At 40.5% G+C, this 22,349-nt stretch overlaps 1 protein-coding gene across 2 annotated transcripts in view; it reads left to right on the forward strand.

The window, feature by feature from the left end:
* Positions 1–21,475, forward strand: part of csgalnact1a (chondroitin sulfate N-acetylgalactosaminyltransferase 1a) — a 36,081-nt gene extending 14,606 nt beyond the window's left edge. The window contains exons 3-8 of one of the 2 annotated variants that reach the window (XM_054756784.1): positions 3,394–3,610; positions 9,794–9,895; positions 17,540–17,718; positions 17,799–17,893; positions 18,016–18,097; positions 19,312–21,475. In XM_054756784.1, the coding sequence (XP_054612759.1) occupies positions 3,394–3,610; positions 9,794–9,895; positions 17,540–17,718; positions 17,799–17,893; positions 18,016–18,097; positions 19,312–19,598 (962 nt within the window). In that variant the 3' untranslated portion in view covers positions 19,599–21,475. Of the gene's footprint in view, positions 1–3,393; positions 3,611–9,793; positions 9,896–17,539; positions 17,719–17,798; positions 17,894–18,015; positions 18,109–19,311 lie in introns of both variants that reach the window. The other variant, XM_054756785.1, reaches the window with a different exon arrangement.
* The last annotated feature ends 874 nt before the right edge of the window (positions 21,476–22,349 follow it).

The raw sequence follows: 22,349 nt of genomic DNA on the forward strand, positions 1-22,349 counted from the left end.
CTCATCTGTTTTGGAGCCAGCATCGGATTTTCCCACAACAATTAGGGAAATGACTGCCGACTGGAATCAAACTCAAATATCGGCACTACATCGGACTTGACCCCTGAAACGTGTAGTGTAAATCCAGCCTAAGATGTACAACTATGTATAAATGTGATGTGTGTTGTAGTTGCATGAATCCTTGGAAGGATTGTGTGTTTTGTGTGTCAGGATATCCTACTGATTTGTCCTGCTTTGACCACAACTACAGGAAATGGACACAGCTGCTCCTCATTCTCAGAGGGAGTTTCTCTTCACGTTGCAGTATGTCCCTGTGCATGTGTGTGTGTGTGTGTGTGTGTGTGTGGGAAAAACTACCAAAGTGTGTGATGGAAGCCATGAAGTGACTGGTGCCTTGTGTGACCTCATGTGACCAGTTGTGTGACAGTGATCTTGACCGACGTGCAGAAGTGTGTGAGAGACTCCGCGTTTTCACATAAACAGAAGCCTTGTTAGGTCACAATGTGACTCTCCGGCGCTCACATGTTGCACTCGGTGTCCTTTAATGGTCATTGATTTGGAGGAAATCCTGCAAACACAGCGACCAGACAAGAGAGAGCTAGTAGCGGCGTCAAGGCCTGAAGCAGGGGCAAGTTGTTTTTTTTTCCTGCAGATAATGCTACAAATCTGTTCAACTGTAACCACTGCGTTCTGGCCACAGAAAAGCAGGGTCAGGAAGTGAAGGCATTTTGTCTAAATTCGTCTAACACATTTACCAAATCAGAGCTTATCGTGCCAGGCCCGCCAATTTGATATGCAGGAAGGACTCAATTCAGGGTGGCTATCAAACTTGGATCTTTTTCTTGTCTTTCCTTTTTACTTCCACATTCAAGTGTGCTTTGAAAAGCGTAAAATAGCCTTGCACGTAGCCTCGCAAATGTGTTTGTGTACGTGTGTGGTCTTTTGCCTGCAAACATTCAATATCGTCCTTGCTATCTAATGATAAGCAGGTACAGTCATTCATCGTCTAACGCGGTTAATTGCTTCCAGACCCAACCATGATAAGTGAATTTCAGAAGTAGGATTCCTAATTTATGAGTGGAATATTTTTATAGTTACATCTTAGAAAACCTATGTACGTCATTACGCTCGTATTATCCAATATAGTACAGAAAAAATGCAAATTATGAGATAAAATTTTGAAATAATGAGATATAAACTGCGCATGTGCCGAGCGCCATGTGACGAAGGCTCCAGTGAAAAAGGCAGCACATGCACGTTTGTATCTCATGATCTTGACATTTCTATCTCATAATTACGACTTTTTAATCTCAGAATTTGGACTTTTTCTGTCATAATTATGACTTTTCTATCTCATATTTATGACTTTTTAAATCGCGCAATTTCTACTTTTTCCTCTCATAATTGTGACTTTCTTGTCACATAATTAGGATTGGGCATCGTTTTAATTTGATTCCTCACAAGTAAACAGGATAGAGCCCAAAGTGCTCTTATTTTGAAGTCCGGAAATGCGTTGTGTAGGTCCGCTGACTGTTGCTAACAGAGATGGACTGCAAATGAATAAACTTTACACCAAATGCCCACATCAGTTAGCTTCCTGAAACCCTCCCTACATTGGCCTCATTTATTGTTGAACTTTACTGATTCTTAGAGGAAGTCTGTTACTTCTACACCATGAATGTTGTGAACATTAACCATGTTGGTCGTGCACCCTCCTTTGCATGATATCATTGTGTTGCTAAAGTTGCACAAACGTTTTTTTTTTTAATGAAGTTAAGCCAAACTTTTTAGCTGTGGGAAAGGGGTAGTGGTTCTTTTAGAGTTGGGACACCATGGAAAGATTCCGGTCAGAGAATCATTTAATCATCTTTATTATGTAGGTGGATGGGCTCTTTAGAAATGTGTGTTAGTGCAGATGAAATTGGGTTTGTCCAAATGAGTGGATTTGTCCAAGTAGGTGTGTGTCCACAGGCTTGTATGTGTGTGATCTAAACCAGTGGTCCCCAACCCCCGGGCCGTGGCCCGTTACCGGGCCGTGTGTCATTTGGTACCGGGCCGCACAGAAAGAAAAAATAATTTCCTTTATTTCATTTTTTTTAATGTTTAATTTTGAAAAGTGGCCGGATTCTCTCTGTTACATCCGTCTCACTTGATGCGTGTCCATGGTGCGCGTGCTAACTTTCTCTCACGCCGCACAGATAGACTACTACTGTATTTTTACCATTTTTCTTTCACCTCATATTTGGTGTGAAATGCTGATACTATGTGGGAATGCAAAAAAGTAAGTTTTGATGACTTATTGAGTGCTAATGTGCACATTTGTCTCAAGTTAATTCATGCTAGCGCACTGCCTTTTAGCACACACGTCAAACAGCCATGTAATAATCTCTCTGGAAAAACTTGGCTGGAATTTGAACTGGTGGATGGTGGGTTGGCATTCATTTTGTGCTTTTAATTTGATGTTATTCTTGTCTTAGATTTACACAATACATCATAAATTAGATAAATTAGATCGCTATAATGTACGAACCCCGTCCCATTTTCATCTCATAATTTCGACTTTTTATCTCTTAGTTATGACTTAGTGTTGGGATAATTTTTTCTTTCAGTGGCGGAAACAGGCTTCCATATACAGTCGTCCCTCGCTACATCGAGGTTTTTCAGAAATTAATAAATGATCGTTGTTTTGTGGGAGACTATGGTCTATTGTTAGTCAAAACAGTAATGACACAAAACATTGAGACATTAGCTCACATTACCTTAACACTGCATGAAGTCATGAAGTCAGCCATGGCATGTCTGGCATGATAGTGAAAAAAAGTTCTCCTCCCATTCCATGTGGAAGTGGTTGGCTTCTTAAGTTTAGAAGAAATAAACTCAAGGCTATCTTGTTGGCTTGCTGCTCCCTGCAGCATGAGAGTTGCACAATGTGTTGTAAACAATGAATAATAGGAGTGTAAAGGTGACTATAGGGGTGTTATTTCATGTCTACAGGGCTCAAATAATGTTAAAAAACATATTTAGAAAGTCAAGCAGGTTTTATATGCTCTAACTATGAAGATATTCCATTTATTAACATTGAATCATATATCGCCGGAAATCATTTATTGCGGTCGAGGTTGGAAACAACTAACCGCTACAAATGAGGGACTTGCTACATTTAGTGTTTCTGTTTCATTAATAGCAACAACATGTTTGTAGACCCAGTATTAGTCTTTGGTCACGGCTAATAAAAATACACACTTCCCCCTGGGTGATCTTTCCAGTAAAGTAAAAATAAAAAAAAATCAACCACAAAGCTGCCAGCCATTAGTAATAATAATAATAATAATCACAAAAACATGTGCTGCTGTTTGGTCACAAGTTTTGTGTGTTTTTGCATGCCTTCCACAGGCATCACGCGCACAGAGAAGGACAAAGGGACACTGTATGACCTGACCTTCCAAGGAGAGTACAGTCACGAATTCCGACGCCTGGTGCTCTTCCGACCCTTCGGACCGCTGATGAAGGTGAAAAACGAGAGGGTGGACACGGGCCATGTGGTCGTCAACATCGTCATGCCGCTGTATCGCCGCGCCGACAAGTTCAAGCGCTTCATGCGCTATTTCAGGTGGGCGCCTCCGTCCGTGTCATATATTCCGGTCCTGGATGTTTATGAAAAAAAAGCCACATGGCTTCTCTCATCTTGTAACAAACTCAGGAAAATATTATCTTCTGTTTTTCAAACCTAGTTGAGGATTTTAATAAGGGATTAAACACAGCGGTGCAGATTAGAATACATATACATTTAACAGCACGCCTTATTATTTAATTCTACATTAACACATTTTACAGCTGCAAGGTTAAAATCCCAATATGAACAAAGCTGGGACAGATTGGAATGATAGGAGTAAGAATAGATTAGTTCCTTTCTATCGTTGCATGCCCACAGGAGAGCTCAGTTCCTCAGCTAATTGTTACCAACTATTTACAGCTATCGTGTGTGCTGTTACGTGAAGAATAAATGTTACGTAACACGGCGGTGCTTGTTGGTGAAAAATCATAAGCGGCGCTGAAACGTGCTGTCACTTCCTGCTGTCCAAAATTAAACACTCCTCTCCACCCACCAATAAGTTACAATATGTTAAAAATAGCCATAAAAGAAACCTAAAAATGAACAATAGGCGCCGGTCAGTGGGAGAGTTTGTGTATTTGTTAGTGAAAGCAAACGCCTCTCCACCTGAGCCGTTGCACACAAAAGGGTGAACATTTTTCAAAACACGCACCCTGACTGTGTTGCCTGTGCTATTATTTTTCAGACAAATGCACCACCCGCTGCGATTGAAAGTTTTAACCCTGGATTGACTTGCTCTAATTGCCAAGTACCGTATTTTTGCGACCATAAGGCGTACCGTATTAAAAGGCGCAGTCTCAGTTACGGGTGCTATTTCTGTATTTAACACATACATAGCATAGCGCGCACCGTATTATTGGGCGCAGGCATGGTCAAACATACGGTAGCATGCATGCACGCTAAAACATACTGTGGCGCTCAGGAGTCAGTGAGGAAGCGATAGTGCTTCATTTCATTGGACAGATTAAGAACAGAACTCTCACTCAGTTAATCAAACCCACTGGAAATCAATCAAGAAGGTCATCACTCAACAGAACAGTCTCAGTCATGGTGCACAACTAAAAACATCACACAGCAACGCAGCAGATAGACAAAAACAGACAAGACACTACCGCTATTTGTGCAGAACAATAACTAACAACTATGTAGCTCAAACATGTAACTTTAAGAGCATTTGCACCAAAACAGTACCGCAAAGCACGCTGCGGAACAGGAAGTGCTCCCTGCGACGCTACGATACGCTAGCATGCATGCACGCTAAAACATACGCGAGCATGCATGCAACACCATGAACAATTTACAATTTTCACATTTGGAACTGAACTGTGTGTGCGCATGTGTGCCCTCGTGCGTGTGTGCGCGCGCGTGCATGCGTTACAATTTCCCTACAATGCGTAACCTTCTGCACGCTACACTCCTCCACGCTCTCCCACTTCCTCTTACCTGTCATGTGTGTTTCTTCCATGCACATGAGCTCTGCCGAGCTCTTATCAAATGCACTTCTGCCACCTAGTGGACGTTGTTTATGGCTTAAAATTGCTCTGAAGCCAAATGCATTAGTGGAGAGTGGTATCATCACCTTTTAGCCTCGTAAAAGACGTATAAATCCGTTTTTGGGATCGGGTGTTCAGGTTTATAAAAACATCTGACTCCGTCTTTGGTATTGAATGTGTTAATGATGGTGACAGTTCAACCCTGGAACAGATTATTAATATTTCGATTATTTCCTAAAGGGAAAAAAATGTTCAAAGGTTGTCTCGGAAGCGATCGTGTTCAATCTGGGAAGTCCTGCTCTATCAGTCAGAAGTCAACAAGCTAGCTAAAACACATGCCGCCACGGTGGACTCTCAGCATCATACCGCCCCACCGCCTCCCTTCCTCTTGTAAAGTCAGTGATTTATGACCGTGCTGTTGCTTATCACATCTCTTTTTGGTAAGTAAATCCTGCTTAGTTGCTTTGTTTCAGCCTGTTAAAATGCCCTCGGGGGAGCAGAAAAGTGTGAGTTGATATACAGCAACAGAGCCATAATGTTTGCTTGCTTGAAAGAGCTGCTGAGCCAACACTTCTCGCTCATCCATATTGAACGTGTGTGTGTGTTTATCACGTGTTTATATGAGCAAATAGGTGCAGACATGTACGGAGCCCCTAAGGGTGCATAGATGTAGAAATGAGAGATAAGCTAGGAATTCACATCCACACGAAGAGGCTGCAGAGACATTTGGGTTGCTTTTTCACGATGAATGATGAAAAAGCTGCCTCCTCTTCAGGGCTCAGCCAAAATCAATTTGCCTCCGATAATGCTAGCGTTTAGACACAAAACAGCATCTGTCACAGCCTGGACAAATGTTGCATTCCCGACGGCTGCTGTTTTTTTTTTGTTGTTGTTTTTTTAAAAGCTCATCCATTTGGATTTTATGAAAATTGCTCCCATTTGCTTGCTGATGTAAAAAATGGTGTATGTGTGTGTATTTGTTTTGCTAGTTTACAGTAGATGCCCGCTTATTGTGGGGGTTACTTTTCAGGATAACCAGCAAATGGCGAAAAGCCGCAAGTAATTGATACAAATGTCTAAAAATGGACATTCTCCTCCGATTTTAAAAGAACATTTGGATGAAAAAGTGACGGTCATTAATTATTAGATTAGATTCCGCTCCAGAACCCTCTCCCAGCTTTCTTCAGTATACCTCACACATTTATTAACCACATTTTAAATGAGAAAACCATAAAGACAAACATATAAAGATTGTGGGCTTTTTTAACAGTATGCTGTACATCTTATTTGTATTATCAAGTATTTATAGATTACCGTACTTTACGGACTATAAATTGCACTTTTTTCCGTGGTTTGGCTGGTCCTGCGACTTACACTCCGGAGCGACTTACATGATTTTATTCTTCACTGACAGCCACGAGAGGGCGCTCTAGGCTTTTGTGCCGGTATCTGCTAATCCTGTCACTCCTGTACCACAGAAAATTTACAATGTAAACATCAACTTCTAAAGACAACGAGAAAGACGGAACACGAATACCCCTAAAAAGGAAATCATATTCTGGAGATTACAAGATGAAAGTAAACCATTTATGTCATGTTGTTTAGGCTACAGTTATCTGAATGACTGTGAATACGTTAACATACCACCTATTCACGTTACGTTAACAGACGCCTGTTGTTGTCTATTTTACTGTTATTACTATAACTTGCCTTTCAAGATGAAATGTCTGTTCTTAATCTCTGATTTTATAAATTTCCCTCCAAAAATAACGTTTTTTCTTCTTCGTTATGCATTTTTGGCTGGTGCGACTTATACTCCGGAGCGACTTATAGTCCATAAAATACGGCAGTTCCAAGTTTGGGTGAATGAGATGTGTTTTCTGGGTAAAAAACAGCCTGCTTTCCGAGAAAAAAAATTGTTTTTGACCAAAAATCAGCAAATTTGCGGGGCTGTGACTGCTGAATCAGGAATGTGCTGGGACGTCTTTACTGAAGGTATTTGGGCTATGGTTTCGCTGGGTTTTTTATGCATCATGAGAGGCAAATTTTTTTTATTTATTATGGTTATCAAATGTTTCTTAAATGAAGCAGGTAATTCTCCCATAAAATAAAATTCTCAAAAAAAAAATGTTAATATAGCTTACAGGAAAATAGAAGGATGTGGGGACCACTTGCTGTGTACATTGAAGATGCTAAAAGCAAGCCAATGTAGGTCAAGGCTATATAAGCTTTGTGTTAGAAGTGACGAAGCAAACTGGTGTAATGTCTCATGAGAAAGAACACAGAACAAGCTGGAGTCCAAAATGGCTCCTGGGCCACACTTTGGACACCCCTAGTTTACAGTGTTTCCTTTTTAGGAAGGTGCAACAGTAAGAGTTTGAATAGTGAGATGATTATTTGGATTTGTAGTAAAGGTCCTTACCTGAAGTGCAGTGTAGTTGTAGCGTGCAAACCCATTCTCATCTCGACTGCACAATGGCAGCGTCCAGTTGTCGTCTTTGTTCGTTTACGGAGGAGAAGTGTTCAAAAACAGGTGCACCACACCCCGACATCGAGGCCCGGACGCAGGGGGACTGGCAAGCACGTAGCTGAGGAGATCCACCAGGTCCAAGTGTTGTCGCGTATACTCTCCGATATGTACTGTCGCCGAATGCTTTGCCATTTTGTTTGCTTTTAGGCAGGCCGTGTCCCTCACTTGGCAATATGTACAGTGAGGGAAATGGGACATTACATCGTGGGGAACACACACGGTCGTGAACACACACAGTTCAAAATCTACTGCAAAATTGCCGGTCCATAAGGTGGATTGTCCCGTACAGGGCGAACCGAGCGGTTACATGACAACGGTGTTTTCAGGCGGGTTTGCAGATCCGTGTGATCAATACGACAACATTGTCGTCTGTACATGAAACCTTTAAACACGCCATGAAACTGTCATTTGCGTTACTTTACGTTTAGATTCAAGATTTACTTCTTCATAAGGTTGGAATGTGGTTCATGTTTCTGTCAAAAAGCTGAACAAAGTGTGATGAGGTCACAGAGTTGAGTTTCTTTAGCATATACGTGATACATTTAACATGTTTCGGTGAAGAGACTAAATTTCCTGCTCTGTGTCTGGGCATTCTGGTACTTAACCAGCCGCTTCCAAGCGGTTCTTTTAGGAGATCTGTACTTTTTTTTTCCCCACTTTTATTCAGATTACAGCTACTCACAGTAAACCGTGCCGAAACAATGCCTCGAGTGTGTAAAAGGTGAGAAGAAAATGCGGAAAACCTTGCAGGATGCTGCAAGTTTTACATCTGCAACATCTTTTTAAATTATACGTATCACCGGAAAAATATTGTCGCAGCGCGTACACACACACACACACACACACACACACAAAAGCGGTTTCAGAGAAGCGATTAACAATTTACATTCATGTTATTGTTACAAAAAACGTAGTATAGGCCTATATATTTGAAGGCAAAGTGATTTGTTATGAATTTAAAAAAATCCAAAATGCTGCAGCGGGCTCAGACGAAAGGTTTATATTGATGACGCATTGCATTGCGTTGCATACGGTGTTTACGGTGTTTATCCGGTGTTTATCCGCTTCACATGTGCAGATGAGAAAGCTGCGCTCACTTTGATTGATGGATTTGTTTGTGCAAAAAGATACAAGCAGTGCAGGTCGTAGCTTACAATAGTCAGTATGAGAACGGTCAACAGAACGTTTCTCCTCAGGCTCACCACGCCACCATGTTCCAAGGTGTGTGCAATCATTAATAAGCAGACACCACACCACAGCACCACCTCACGTGACCCACCACACCCACGCACTTAAGGCGGACAACAAAACTAATGTATGGCTCCTACACCTGTATTAAAGGTGAGCGGCTAAGAAATATGATATCATTTCTTATTGCAATCTGTCATTGTTAGTTGTTTTTTTTATTGTTATTTTGTATACATTGTATATGTATACATTTGTATTAATACATATTTTAATACATTTATATTTTATTGGCTATTAAAATTATAATAATTTAAATTATATAATTTATATATTTTTTATAACACAAATGTATTATATAAACTGCTATATCATATATATTATAATTATATAATATTGTAAATTCATTATATGTATATACTGTATATGGATATATATACACACTTACATATACACATTTATACAATAAAAAATAATACAATAAAATAATAAATACACTAATAATATACTATATACTATAAATATCTTAATATAAATATATAAAATTACATTAATCAAATAAACATTCATACATAAATACAAATATTATATATACATACTGTATATACATAAGTACATATATATACATATGTATACATTTGTATACGTACATAATATACATTATTACAGTTGTTACTTCAGTGATATTGAAAACGCAATTAAATAATGAACTTTGTATTTTCCACAAATAGTCTTATATTCTTTTAATCAGCTAAGAAATATATTTTTTCAAATGAGTCTCTCTTCTATTGTAAACCCTTTTTTTTTTTTAAAGAGTCATTTTGCCTTGGATTTTGGCCTAAAAGGAGTCCATTGCAGTAAATCTTCTGATTCTGACTGATGTCCAATGGTTTCATATCACACTGGTGTTCCTCCCTTGAGTTCGGTTTGTGCTCATATGTTGCTTTCTCTGTGTTGTGTGTGCACCTGCAGGGATGTCGGTATACGCCAGGATGGCCGCGTCCATCTCACAGTGGTGTATTTTGGGAAAGAGCAAATGAACGAAGTCCGCAGCATTCTGGAGAACACGGCCAGGTGAGTCGGAAACACCGCCAACAACTCACCTTTGATTCAAAGCCAAATTGCATGTGGAGGAGAAAAAGAGATTTAGACTGTAATACTGGTTAGTACACCTGAGGACCATAACACTGTCTTTATATCACCGCATAATATCTCGATACAGTGCAAATATGTCTCCTAGGGGCTGTGAGCAGCATATTAGATGATATCAGAACGGTCATTATTGCTTTTCTGAGCGCGAACCTGCATTTGATCTTCTTGCTACAAAATTCAGGTTATCCAAAACCATGTTTATTTAAAAAAAGATTTACTAGAAATAACACTGAATGAGCTGCAAATGATTATTTAATTTAACTATGTATTGTACTTGACCAGTTAGAATCCAGTATGTCAGTGTTTCCCAACACATATTTTACAGTGCAAAAATCTCAAAGCACACCACCAAACAAAAATATCACAAAAAATATGCAGTATACCCTATTTTCCCGACTAAAAGTGCCATTTTTTATTTGTTTGGCTCCTCCTGCGACTTATATAGGGCCCTGTGAAATCCGTTTTTTACCTTTTACTTATTTTACCAGCACGGAGTGTGTGCTTTGGTGATAGAAAATTAATGTCCGGTAATTAAATGCAAAAATCCTTATATTTATTGATGTGTAACGGATGCCAGCCTGTGAGGCTGCGCAGGTGTACGTTAGTAAAACCTCACTCCCTCTGCCTTGAGAGCTGCGCTGAAAACGCAGTCAACAGTCCGGGATTTTGGCCATGTGGTCAGCGCTCTCGTCTCCCATTGCGAAGGTCCTGTGTCGAGCCCCGGAGCGTGCAGTGTGAAACAGGGCGGGTTACAGATGCAATACATCATCGGCCAATTTTGCCCAGTATTTCTAATAGGATGTCAGCCTCTGCACGCATGGCTACAAAATCCTCAACAAACTGTAATGCCTGTGCTTGTGGTTAAGGAAGACGTAGTCACCAATGCAATTCCTATTGCGTTATTAATGTAAGACACTTTTATGACACCCTTATTTTGTTGACACAACTGGTTGTGTCTGTCTGTTGGCGGTTAAGACGAGTTGGGAGGAAGAATAAACGTCCCTCTCGTCCTTCTTTCACTCAGAACTTGCACGACATCAGCGGCATCGGAACAAGCGGTAAAACACAACACGGTGAAAATATACTCAGCCGCACTAGAATGCTCGGCTAAGCTAAGCTAACCCCGCCAGCTTCCACTCACGCTCCGTAAGAGAGGAGTTTCAATGTTTTTTCGCCAACTTTTGCCGGCTGCGTAAGCCCTTAAAACGTGGTATTAGCGTCCACTTCACTTGTCCCATTCACTACTTCCTGAAGCTGCACCCTTAATGCACAATATTAAGTTGTGCATTCCCTGCACGACTTAATGTTTGTTTGATTTGTTTCAAAATTGCCTTTACATTTAACAAATCTATCGACAACCCCCCTGGCTCAATGTCTCGCCACTCATTTCTGTAATGTTATGAATAGTGGAGCATGTAGCGCCCGTGCAGTGCCGCTCACAGATAAATGACATCACGGACCTTGACCCACCAAAAACCTCCCGATACGACCCATTATCACAACACTGTGAGCCAATTCCCTGAGGGGCTCAGGTTGCTATGGCAATGCAGGTCGACTTGCATCCCCTCGGGGTTCTTGTTTGGGCGGACTAACTCCGGCACCACAAAGCGTCTCTTTGCATCCTCAATACAAGCAGTATTGGAAGGACTTGTCGTCATGAATCAGGTTTGCTGGAGTGACAGTTCAGGCAGCACAGATTAGATTTTGACAATATTGTGCTGTAATATTTACGCCTGATCAGCGCTTTTTCCTCCAAGTCTTTTTATAATCTCTCTTAAATCCCTGAAAAAAATGCATTCGTCAGCGTTTTTCAGATGCAGCAGAATACAGTTTGGTAAACATGAAGACGGATCCAGATGAATAGCATGATTAGGAAAGCAAAAAACACAGTTGACCCTTTATCTTTGAATACATCATCCCCACACAAATCCAAATTCCAAACCTCAACACTACATCATCTGAAGCAGCTCAGAATCAACATTTACCTAGAAATTATGTGACAAAAACATTAATTCAGTAACATACATCACATTCACCACTTGCTCGGTAGCACGAACCCTTTCCTGACTTATGTGTAAAATATATGTATAAACACCCTTATTCGTTCATATGATGCACTCAAAACGATGAACAACTCCATGTCTACTTTCTTCATGTCGGAACAGACTCAATTAAGTGCTGCCGTCATCATGTGACGACCCATTCAAGCGCACTAGTACCTGTTGGAGTGTTAGAGAATCTGCTTTCAGACATCAACCAATCAGAGGACAGAAAAATGTAGGCCAGCTAGCTGGCCTTGTGAGGTGAATCTGAAATAAAATTTAAAAAAAAAACATTACGCCATCACTGACTTAAAATGTTTGCGGAAACTTTTGTTATTCGACATGACACTGATGGATATCATTTGTCATTCGTCATAAACACCATTACGGACGAGCGTATAGTATCTGGACTAAAAGATAAATAAAAAAACACGGCGCAGCGCTTGAATACTTCATCATCTTATTTTGTAATCATGGCAATGTTATGTGTTGGATTTATGTTAATTAATATTAATTATAACAAACATCAGATTGTCAATTAAATATTTCTAGATTAAGTCTACAAGACACAGAGCTAATATGTTCTCAGTGCTCCATTTTTCGCTTTCTTTGGAGAGTTTATCAAAAAAAAGTTTTCCGTTGCGTATGTCATCAATTTATTGACCACGGCCTTTATTTGTGTGGATAGTGTCAGGGCAGTGTGCGTAAACTTATCTCTTTCCTTTTTCACAAATGATGATTAATTTTAAAAAATGATATTAAAATGTTAGCACTTTTTAATCATCCACAAGTTTTTGAAATGAGAACATATTCAAAAATGTATTTTTCTGTGGCAATACCTGATGGAGAGAGTGTACTGCAACAACCCACAGACCACCGAGGCCCTGAAGACCAACATCCGTCAGGAAATTCTGAGAATCCCTCTTGAGATGTGCGGCAATGTCATCACAAACGTCAATGTGTGTGTTGCGGCAGTCATCATTAAGTTCAATCATTTGAAAATATCCGTCTGGAAATACAGCAATTCATTTTTGATATTACTTCTTCATCCCCTTTATGAGTCATTGCGTCCAACTTTAAATTAAACAGATTTTGCTAAGCTTATATTCATCTAAAATGTGTTATCAAGTAGGAAAAAATGTAGAAACACGCTCACTGAAAATGAGGTTGGCCCTGCTCCATTCACACGGAAGGTAGCGGACGTGCTGTCACTCAATCTTTTATTTGTTATGCCACTGCTATGTCTACCAAATATGATACTTTTTCCAATATTTCCACCTCCATTTCCATGAAAGCCAGCTTCTTCATCCCCGTCGTTTTCCCACCTGCCATGATTCCAGTGCAATCAAGGTTCTTTAAGTATGGACGCCACAGTCATGAGTCACTTTGCATTGACCTTCTATGGTGAAGTGGAGGCGTGGAAAGGGCGTAACTTGAGTGGGAGTTGCATACGTGCACTTCTCCTCAAGGTGGAATCTATAAACCACAAATTGCGTGAATGTGTGCGTACGCGGCTTTTTGTCTTTTTAGGTCTAAATATTATTGTCTGTACGCACATTTTAGGTTTCTGGCGAATGCAGACTTTCAGTCAGCTTTCCACGCACAGTTTTATAGATGAGGCCCCTGATCTTCTGGCCAGAGAGTGTAATGAACATCAACCGCTAACTTTGGCCAGAAAAATGACTGCCAAGCCACAGCTGGCATGATGTAAAATCTTAATGGCCACCTGCTCTCTATCGCCAATTGCCATCTCCTCGGGCTTGATGATATATGATAAGATAGAGTTACAGGATGAGGCAGAAATCACAAAATACAACGTCTCAGTCAGGGCTATTCAACGAAATGGAATTATTTTCAGACAAATAAGGACCCTTCATTATTATTCTTATGTAGATAATGCCCATACAAGGCTTTGTCATACCTTGTTATCTCACCAAATGACTAATATAGTCATGGATAAAGTCATAGTCACACATTAAAACACAAGCAATATGTTTACAAAAGTTCACTCTGTCGTTCTTTTAAGGACGTACTGCAAAAACACTCAGAGCCTCTCTATGACAGTAGAGCTGTGCTGTTTTTAAAGACCGACATTTTGAATTTTTCATTTTCCCTGATCTAAGTGGTTGGTGCCCCACTATTGTTTTTCCATATAAAAACGCCACTGGGGACGAGAAGTTAGCAAACCTTGAACGAGATGGGATTTTCCCAAAAGGGGGAAGAGAGCTCAAACGAAATAGGATGCAAATGGAAGAAACAGAAGCTGAGAGAGAGTAAAAAGGAAGGATCATCTTCACACAACCCTTTATATTTGCTGCCTGTCATTCTATTCAAGCTGGATTCGGCTGAGAGACAGGTCTGAGTCTCAAATTTGCACAGCGGGATCAAATTAAGCTGGTTAAGTTAACCTGAATGTTGCTTTTACTGACAACTTATGCGTATCATTTTCCCTTGTGGGACGATTAAAGGATGCTTCAGATTTTGCCTAAAAGCATCTTCCTGTAGATGACAAGCTTACCCGCAAGCATGCTTTGCTGGTGTGTCAGATATGCATCCGGACTGACAAGTGGTCTGTCCAGCTGCAAGTGAGCAAAAGCATGAGTGATACGACTGACACACACACACACACAGACACACACACTCTCACAACAACACAAACAAAGCAGGGAGAAAAGTGGTCTTTCTCTGCCGAGCAGCACTAACAGAATTGGACCTGACATGACAGCATTTCCTTCCATTTGTCCTCCACTGGGTGTCAGACGTCATCATGCTTACAGTAATGACGCCTCGAATGTGAGGGTGTATTTTTAAAAAGCCATTCAAGAAAACAAGGCTATTGTATGTTTTAAGAGGATTTTCTACACTGCAGAAACTTAAATGGAAGCAAGCAGGTATTTCCAATTCTTACTGATATTATGTCTAGCAGCGTTAGCGTAGCATTGTGTCCGCAAAGAGGTGGGACTGTTCATGTGAGATGGTTTTTAAAAGAAGCGATAAAAATGGTGTCTTTTTAGTTGTTCGGTGACATGACAACAGCATTTTGGCGCGTCACAGCGTAAACTTTACAGATCTTCTGAAAATGACCTCGGTTTTCGTACGGCCCGGTTTTCGTATGATTCGGTTTTCGGCCAGAAATTTTCACCAAAATGTTGTCTCGCTTTTTTTTTTTGCACATTGTGTCCGTTTTTGCACAACATTGCAAGTAGCAAACTAGTCCCGTTTGCCCTGTGCAGTGTATCGTACCGTGAAATCGAGTTCCCAAATAAAAGCAACCAACGCATCGCTGACTCACTGTCTGTGCATTTACTTACTTTACTTATTGAAAACTCTTAAATAACACACCATGGGGCCAAAGAAAGCTGCGAGTGCCAGCAATTTGATAAAGTGAGAAACACTATTGAATTCGATGTACGGGAAGTCTGCATCAACAATGACTTCCATCCATTCGTCATTTATAATGATTTCATACTGATTTATACATGTCAAACGATAATTCATCTCTATAAAATTTATTTTTTGTCAATATTTTTGGGTGTCTGGAACGGATTCATTGGATTTACATGGGGAAAAGTTTTTGTCGAAATTTTGGAAGGAATTTATACTTACTACGGGACTTGCAGAGTTGCATTACTTTGAACACATTCGATTCCATTCATAGATACAGTCGTATATCGTCAAATAGAGGGTTTCTGCAAAGACCCAATCAAATAAGCAGTTCTTTATTAAGAGACACTGCCAACAAAGACATAACACAAGAAGAACATTAGTTCTGTTCTTGTGAGAGGGCTACTCTTAATGTCAAAGTCAATTAAAAAGCATCTTGCGTTGACATTGTTCAAGACAAACTGAGCTATTGTGCTGGGTCTCCACCATCTGGGGACAGTTTAGTGCCAGCGGGTGGGTCCACCCCTCTCAGGACTCTGGAACAAGACGGTGTTTGTGTTTGTACGGAAGACGTACGTGAAGACATGTCTATGCGCTCACGTTCTTGACAACAGGATAACCCATAGAAGATAAAGTGCTTAGCTTTTCTCTGATATGTATATGAGAGCTACACCCGGCGGAACATGTTTCCACTGGTTACATGTGTACAAAATATTGAACAACGGTGGGTGGCCGAATAGACACTAGAACCAAGGCAGTATAAAGCCTACGTGAGCTAAGCATTAGTCACTAACGGCATCAATTATTACGCCCCAGGGTTAAATCACAGCTGTTGCAGCTGTTTACGCATTCTTGAACAACTTCAGCTGTAGCTGCCACACCAAATGACAGTATGTCTGCTAAAACCAGCAGTGGGAACTAGTAATGGAGGGCATACTATTTTACCAACCCGAATAAAAGACGACCCTTTACTTTCTGTGCCTCTTGGGATGAAGTGGTTTGGCGCCACATGCCGGTTTGCAGTTATAAATCGTTTTGACAGTGAACATAAGACCATCCGTCTTTTTCAGACTGTTTTCAGGACAAAAATACACTCTTACATTTCAGTCAGTACAATAATTGTAGGGTTATTAAATGTTGGGTGCATAAGTGATTGTTGATTCATTATATCTTGAAACATTTGAGTCAAAAGTTCAAAATGCTGCCGCTGCCAGAAAAGCCGGAGGCGGAGGCTTCTCTGGCTCCTCTGGTGTACAGAGGCAGCTGAATGAATCAGCTTTGAAATGCTTTGAATGAAATGCTTTGTCGAGACGAAATGCATTAGCTACCTTTAGAATGTTAAGTTGCTGTGTGATGAGTTTAATGTTCTTTGTAAGTTGACACCGTGAGTCACACCGGGAGGAGTCTTAATTTAAGGGAAAATGTGTCGTCATTTTACGAGAATAAAGTAAACAAATAAAGCAAAATGAATCGTAATTTTACAGGAATTATTATATATACTACAAAAAAGTCTGGATTTTACTCAAAAAATTCCTAATATTAGGAGGGTAAAGTCAAAAAAGTAAAATAAAATAAATTTACTAGAATAAATAGAATAAAAATAGAATTTTACTAAAATAAAGTTTTTTACAAGAAGTCGTAACAATATTAGGATAAAATTGTAATTCAAAAGTTGTATCAATATTGTCGCAATATTACGAGAATATTAGCGCAAATGGCCCCCAGGCCACACTTTGGACACCCCTGCTGTATTAAATTCAATTCAATTCAATTCAATTCAAGAGTTTTATTGTGATATGCACAGTAAAACAGGTAGTTCTGCTATGCAATGAAATTCTTGTTCTGTTCATTCTCCCAAAAAAAGCAAGAAAACACAAGAAAATGAATAAACTGTTTTGTCACTTATATAACGCAAAGCTGAAATGGAAGCTGTTTTTTCTTTCAATATATTTAACTGTTTAGCGTAAAGGGGAAGTTTGGCGACCTCCGGGCTCAAGTGGAAAGGTGATTATAAGCCCAAAGTGGCTGCCATGAAAATCAAGCATCCAAACACCAGGCATGTGTTTTGGACATTGAAGCTGATGGTTCTATCAGAACCTCTGTCATCCACCCACTCGTCTTCCCTATTGCGCCCCTGCAGGGAGGCTAACTTCAAAGACTACACCCTCCTGCAGCTGGACGAGGAGTTTTCCAGAGGTCGGGGTCTGAATGTCGGGGCCCAAGCGTGGAAGGGTGGCGATGTGGTGCTGTTCTTCTGCGACGTGGATGTCTACTTCACCGCAGACTTCCTGAATTCCTGCAGACTCAATGCTGAGTCCGGTGAGACGCGGACATGTGAACGCCTACCCATCCGATCGTTAGTTTTCTGCCTGGCTGATACGTTTCTCCGCACAACTCAGGTAAAAAGGTATTCTACCCGGTGTTGTTCAGCCAGTACAACCCCGCAGTGGTCTACGGTGGTGCCCAGCACATCCCGCCAATGGAGCAACAGCTGGTAAAAGACACTCATCTTCTTTTACAGCATGCTAATCGACTGCACAGGGAAGTCTGGAAATAAGCCTACAAATACACCAAACTCTACAAGTGTCTCCCTTCCCCCTCTTCCTCTCCACTCAGGTGATAAAGGAAAACACAGGCTTCTGGAGGGATTTTGGTTTCGGCATGACGTGCCAGTACAGGTCGGACTTCATCAACATAGGTGACTATACTGTACGCGGCGCTAACTTAATACTGTCTACTGTTTACAGTTGAAATTGTCTTGACTTTGAGGTCTTATTGCATTACACTGCATCAAATGGCTCTGGGCTGGTGAGTGCATATTTTAGCATATCTCGCAGTGAGGCTCTCAAGACCAATTTGCATCAATTCATCCTCCCTCACAAATGAAACCAGGTTACCGTGATGCAGCGTGAGAGTTGCTTTGGCTGGCCAAAACATGTGCTTATGAATGCAGCCCAAGCCCTAGTCTCAGGCGGAATATTCCAAGATTTGTCATGAACTCATTTGTGTCGACGCGCCTGGGACTCGCTGACTGATGTCGACATAAGCGGTTGTCGACATAACCGAACCTCGCAGCTGAAACTAGCCAGTGCTACTTACCCAAGAGACACAAGGAGAATGGGCGATAATGAAGGATTGTTGAATCAACATCTAACTAATTTTGTTGTGTCATAAAGTAGGTAGCGCCAAATCGATCTGTGGCGGTCAAAATTCATTAGTGGCCGGCTGCCACAAATTGTGTCTCGCCACTTTACTTTTTGAATTTTGCGGCTTCACTCTATCACAGTTTTCAAAATAAATACATGAGTAAATTACCGCTGTTGCGTCGTTGATTATGGCCTATTATTAGTATATATATAAAATGCATATACTGTATATAAGCAAATTTTACGTCTTGTCGGCATAGATAGATACATCACAGATTCACATTTCCATCAGCTCTGCAAAAATGTCATAATAAACTTAATCAAAAAATAAAACAACCAAGGAAAGACAGGAGAGATAAGAAAAATAAGAAAATACAGTAAGAATAAATAAATGATGTTAAAATCTCATCATGTCTACTTATTTATGTCCAATATGTCTTATTTTCTGTTATTATGTCTACCATATTGGGTAATACAAGTGTAAAGTTGACTTTACGGGCTTTAGTTCATATCTAGAGGGCTCTAATAATGTTAAAAAACGGATTTAGAAGGTGGTAAACACGTTTTCTTAGCTGTAACTTAAAAAATATTCTATTTATAAAAAAGGAATCTTACTTTGCGGGAATTCACTTATCACAGTCGGGTCTGGAACCGATCAACCGCGATAGACGAGGAATTACTGTAAAGGAATGTCGATTTGTGATTTTCGAAAGCGGGTTCCACTGTCTATAGCTTTACTAACATCTCCATGTTTTCTTCCCTTCAGGAGGTTTTGACACGAACATAAAAGGCTGGGGCGGTGAGGATGTCTACTTATACAGGAAGTACCTGCACAGTAACATGCTGGTGGTGAGAGCGCCTTCGCGAGGCCTCTTCCACCTGTGGCACAAGAAGGAATGCGCCGACGAGCTATCGCCGGACCAGTACCGCATGTGCATGAACTCCAAGGCCATGAACGAGGCCTCGCAGGGCCAGCTGGGGATGCTCCTGTTCAAGCATGAGTTGGACGCTCACCTTCGCACGGAGAAACAAGACAAACTCAAGAAGACATGAAGACCCCACAAGACTCCACTCGCTTTCCTTTCAGAAAAGAACTCTCAGGAGTATAATACTCACCTTGCAAGAGTCACCGTACTGTTTCTTCCAGGAGGCATTGAACTGCACATTCAGGGACATTAACTGGCACTTTTTTTTTTACAGAAATCAGGAATGTCCTGTCTCTTTAAAACCTGGGTGCCTTTCCAAAGTCTTCTCACAACCACAAGCTCCACTTCAATATTGCGTTTATATGTGAGGAAGCGGCGCCACCTAGTGGACTAAAAGTAAACAAACAATGAAGGACATGCAGTGGGGCCTTGGTTAACGTCATCCCAAACCAAATTGGAATTTAAGCAAAGTAAATTTTCCCATAGGAAATAATGTAAATCCAATTAAGCCGCTCCAGACACCCAAAAATGTTAACACTACAGACATTTTATAGACAATAATTACAGTTTTACATGCAGAAAATGATGCAAAAATAATTACAAATGACAAATGAATGGACAACTGAACATTCAACATCACATACTTCATTTTGTTGGGGGGGAACACAAAAGCGTCAGTTAACAAAATAACAATACACAAAAAAAACACATTATTCTACTGCAACCACAATTTGCATAATTGTAAAAATATATCAAGCTAAATATCAACATTCTAGAACCAATAAACATGTACCTTGCCGTTTAATATAGAAAATGAATACTTGTTTTCTTGTTGGAACCAGAAATGAGTGCTATTGATGTCAAAATGAGACGGGCAGAAACACAGACTGTCACCCTCAACGCGCCGCCGGGTTGATACGCGGGCCGGGTTGATAGACTGTTACATGGGAGCTGAAGTAGATGAGGCGATGACGGAGCCACTCCGTCACATTTACATACCTCTGAAACGACGACGGTCTTCTCTTTAAGCTGTAAAATTCGGAGTTCTTGCACCCTTGGCTCGGTTACGGCACATTTCCTCCCTCTTTTGTGTGGTCCCTGTGTTTGTTACGTCGTGCATCTCTCTCTCGTGATATAAACAAAGGCTGTTTTCTTAAAAGGGCGCCCGCGGCCCACAATGCATTGTGCGACCACGTGCAAGTATCACAAGATTGTGTCTTGGGCGCAGGATCCAAGATGTCAGCGTAAACAAACAAAAGCATGCAAGCACAAGCCGAGGCAAAATTTTTGCAATAATTTTGGGGACGTTAACCGAGGTACCACTGTTATTTAAAGCCTACAACAGCCTTGTGAAGCTGGGTTTTTTATGTATAACTTATTCCCTATCGTATCATTTATGGCACTTTTATGGCTTTCAAGTTTAACCTGCAATCAGGTTTTGCCATCTGTTTTTGTTGATCAGGAGCACAAGGGGTTTTTTTTGTTGTTGTTTTTTGGCAACACCAGAACTGTGAAACAGCATGCCATGTGATATTTTGGCTGAAAAAATGAATTGTCTGTTCTTACCCTTGTGTTTAAAAACAAACAAAAACATCCCATCAGTCACTTGTGTTTTTGTTTTAGATGGCTGTAAACAATTAATTGGCAACTCTTTAAATTGTCCATAGGTATGAATGTGAGCGTGAATGATTGTCTATATGTGCCCTGCGATTGACTGGCGACCAGTCCAGGGTGTACCCCACCTCTCGCCCCAAGTCAGCTGGGATAGGCCCCAGCATACGGGCAACCCTGGTGAGGATAAGCGGCATAGATGATGGATGGATGGATGGATGGATGGATGGATGGATGGATGGCTGTAAACAAATGGCACCCAATGGTGCTTGACCAAAGAAGTGAGATATTTCAAATGACTTTATTTCACTCAATGTAAAAGTTTATTTTATGACAATAAAGTTGCAATATTACGTGAAAAACATATTACAGTACTGCAATAAAGTTGTAATTTAACGGTAAGGACTGTGATGTCTTCATTTTAGAAGAAATTAAATAAAGTCTTGTGGAAAAAGGTCCAAATTTTCCGACAAAGTCTTAATTGTATGATAGAAAAAACTACTACTGTACTGTTGTGTGCTGCAGCGGTTCTCAACCGGTGGGTCGCGAACAACAAATCCAAAATGACATTAAAATACTGTATGTACCGTAATATACAACCAATGTGGCTTTTTTTAATTGTGTGAATGCCCTCCGGGAGATTCGTTCTAATATCCACAGCACAAAAATTCCCACTTTTCCTGACATGCCCGTTTTATTCTGAATGCTGAATGCCTTTGATCTACTACTTCCACATTTCTTAACAGATTCCAACCATTCCAACATCAAACCATTCAATCGTTATAGTTCAATAGTTGAGGACATTTGTGCTATTATCCACATCCCACTTTTCTTGTCATGCCCATTTTTCCAGAATGCTGGATGGTTTTCATCAGATCAGATCAAAGGCATTCAGGACATCAAACCACTGAACTAATTCAGTACATTTGTGCCATTATCCATATTACAACAATTCCCATTTTACCCGACATTTCTATTTGTCTGGAATTGTCTTAGTGCTATCATGCTATCGTTCATACATCCGTTTTAAATTTTGGCAGGTTTCGGCACGCGTTTGCCTCGTCTGCTTTGACACTTGTTGGCTTTAACATATTTGTATTTCATGATGTCATAGTCTTGAATACTCTTATACGTCACATATAATTTGTATTCCTTTTTTTCCCCTTTTTATTATTCCTTTATTTGCTCTAGTTTTCGACGTTGACGTACAGCTCAGAGATGCGGCCGACGTAAATCGTTTTGACAACAGCGCTTCCTGTTTCCCAGC

Source organism: Dunckerocampus dactyliophorus, chromosome 17 (genome assembly GCF_027744805.1).
Source record: "Dunckerocampus dactyliophorus isolate RoL2022-P2 chromosome 17, RoL_Ddac_1.1, whole genome shotgun sequence".
NCBI classification, from domain to species: Eukaryota; Metazoa; Chordata; class Actinopteri; order Syngnathiformes; family Syngnathidae; genus Dunckerocampus; species Dunckerocampus dactyliophorus.